The 2,585-nt window shown below is 51.3% G+C and overlaps 1 protein-coding gene across 1 annotated transcript in view; it reads right to left on the bottom strand.

Annotated features, from left to right (window-relative positions):
- Positions 1–209: 209 nt before the first annotated feature.
- LOC101845063 (protocadherin Fat 1) overlaps positions 210–2,585 on the bottom strand; it is a gene marked incomplete at both ends in the record, with an annotated part of 13,712 nt that continues 11,336 nt past the window's right edge. Inside the window, 1 exon segment of the mRNA XM_013090626.1 lies at positions 210–1,245. Within this exon segment, the coding sequence (XP_012946080.1) occupies positions 210–1,245 (1,036 nt within the window).

Raw genomic sequence — 2,585 nt, forward strand, 5'->3', positions numbered from 1 at the left:
CACACAAAAACCCACACAAAAACCCACACAAAAACCCCACCTCCCCCCAACCCAACAAAAACCCACACAAAAACCCACACAAAAACCCACACAAAAACCCCACCTCCCCCCAACCCAACAAAAACCCACACAAAAACCCACACAAAAACCCACACAAAAACCCCACCTCCCCCATGACTCACCGTGGACACAAAAAAACCCATGACTCACCGTGGACGCGTTAATCCTGAAGCACCCCTCTCCATTCCCCGCCGTGATGTTATAGGAGACAGATGCGTCGTTTTTGTTGGTGTTCAGGTCAAGCACGAGCGGGCCGGGGGCTGAGGACTCGTTCACCTGTGTCTGATAAAACACGGGACAGAACGCCAGGATGTTGTCTGAACGGACAACGACAGAGAGGACGGCCTCTGAGCACACGTTCGTGCCCGCACTGCAAGCCGCCAGAGGCACGTGATACAAACCTTCAGGCACCATCTGGCTCGTGGTGAGTAGACCCGTCGTTTTGTTAACGGAAAAATAGTTGGTCTGGTTCCGGACGACGTATTCAACCGTCTCATCTGCCTGTGACGTCAGCGAGGTGACCTCCCGAGAGAAAGCCTGGAGCCGTGGGCTGACGTCACAGGTGGCAGACTGGCTGAGGTAGACGGTGGGGAGGGGGAGGGGCCAGAGGGGAGCCTCTACCTCATTGATCACGTGCACGTGTAGGGTCGCCACAGGGGAGGAGGCGGGGGGGAGGGAGTGGTCCGTGACCTTGAGAAGTAGCGTGTACTCCGTGGTGAGTTCGTAATTCAAAGACTTGGCCAAGGTCAGATTCCCTGAGTGGGGGTCAAGGTCAAACACGCCGTCCTCGTTCCCCGACACCACGCTGAAGGTGAGCTGACCTGAGGAGCCAAGGTCAGGGTCAGAGGCCGCCAGCGTGATGAGCAGTGCCCCTAGCGGGAGACTCTCAGACACGTTGATGGAGGCGGTGAGAGGTCGGAGGTCACCCACAAACTCCGGCCGGCTGTTGCTCGACTCTACCTCCACCTGCAGCTGGTCCCAGCTGTGGCGCGGGGGTTGGCCGTGGTCGCTGACCGCTACGGTCAGCTGGTAGGTCTGGGTCAGGCGCCGGTCAAGATGACCGCTGACCTCCAGGAGCCCTGTGGTGTCGTTGAGGCGGAACTTTCCTTGACCGCCATCGGAGAGCCAGAAGGTGAAGCCCTGATTGGTGACGTCGCGGTCTGTGGCGCCTAGTGCTGTCACCACCTGGGGGAGGGTGAGAGGGTGGATGGAGGTGGGAGGGTGAATGGAGGTGAGAGGGTGAACGGGGGTGAGAGGGTAATCGGATGTGAGAGGGTGAGTGGGGTGAGACCTATTATCCCATTTTCTGCTCTGTTTCTTGTTCAACTTCAATGTAACTATCACAGGATACCAACAAAACGTAGTTCTAAATTTTGGCTTGTTGAATTTGTTCTGAATGTAGTCGTTGTTTGATTTATGGGCTTAGAAAGCGGATGTTCCATTTTTTCACTTTTTTGCAACATCCCAATTGTAAGTGTCATAAAATAAAAACTAAAGCATATATCAAATATTCAACACGCCAAATCTCAGAGCTACATATTTACTGTTGGCATGCCAAATTAGAGGTGAATCGGTCAATAAATAAGGGAATAGACAAATTTAAAAAGGTATAAAAAATCCAATATGGCCGCCATTTCCATAGCAACCGATTCGCAATATACTTTTTGAACCATTGATCTAAAATCCCCAATAACACACGATGTCCCACTGCTAGTACGGGCACTCTAGGCCTTGTATTAGCCAAAATAGACCTCAGGTGCCCCACCAGCCCTTAAAGGTCACCCTCTCTTGATCTTCTGCAGCCTGTTTCTAGAGCATCCTTTTTTGCGACCTACATCTTTGGTTTTGGAAAGCGTGCATTTGCTATCTTTGGTTTTTTTCTTCTGTATCTTGACACTGGGCATTTCTCCTTGTTCCTTTATTTCCATTTTTAAAGCGCTGTATCTTTCCCTAGAGGGTGCGGTGGCGGAGTGGTTAGTGCGCTCGTCTCCGAAGTGGAAAGTCCGGGTTCGAGCCTCGGTTCGGAAACAGATTTTTTTCTCCCCCTCCTGCCCACCCAGCAGTAATGGGTACCTGACTTCGAGAAAGGAAAGTAAAGGCGGCGTGGAAAGGAACTGGCCACCCTACCACAACATGCCGAAGGCCCAGGAAGTTGTCTCACTAACAAGACAATACCCAATGTCCGGATCAGATGCAGGAATAACTGTATCTTGACAAAGGATATTAATCCATGTTCCTTTCTTTCCATTTTTAAAGCACTCTACTTTTCTCCGTAACATCACAAGACGAGACAGGCAGAGAAATGAAGAAGCAAGAGCAGCTATCGGCACTGAGTGCTGCCTGCGTTACATAGAAAGACAGAGGATCAAATGGTTTGGTCACCTGTTACATAATATGTCACCTGGCCAGCCAGCCTCGAGAGCCTACAACACCAAGCACTCAGGCTATGAAGGAAGAGGAAGGCCACGCAAAAGGTGGATCGAGGGTGTCAAGGAAACCCTAAGAAAACATAACAACACAACTGA

The sequence above is a fragment of the Aplysia californica genome, unplaced genomic scaffold, assembly GCF_000002075.1.
Source record: "Aplysia californica isolate F4 #8 unplaced genomic scaffold, AplCal3.0 scaffold01371, whole genome shotgun sequence".
NCBI lineage: Eukaryota > Metazoa > Mollusca > Gastropoda > Aplysiida > Aplysiidae > Aplysia > Aplysia californica.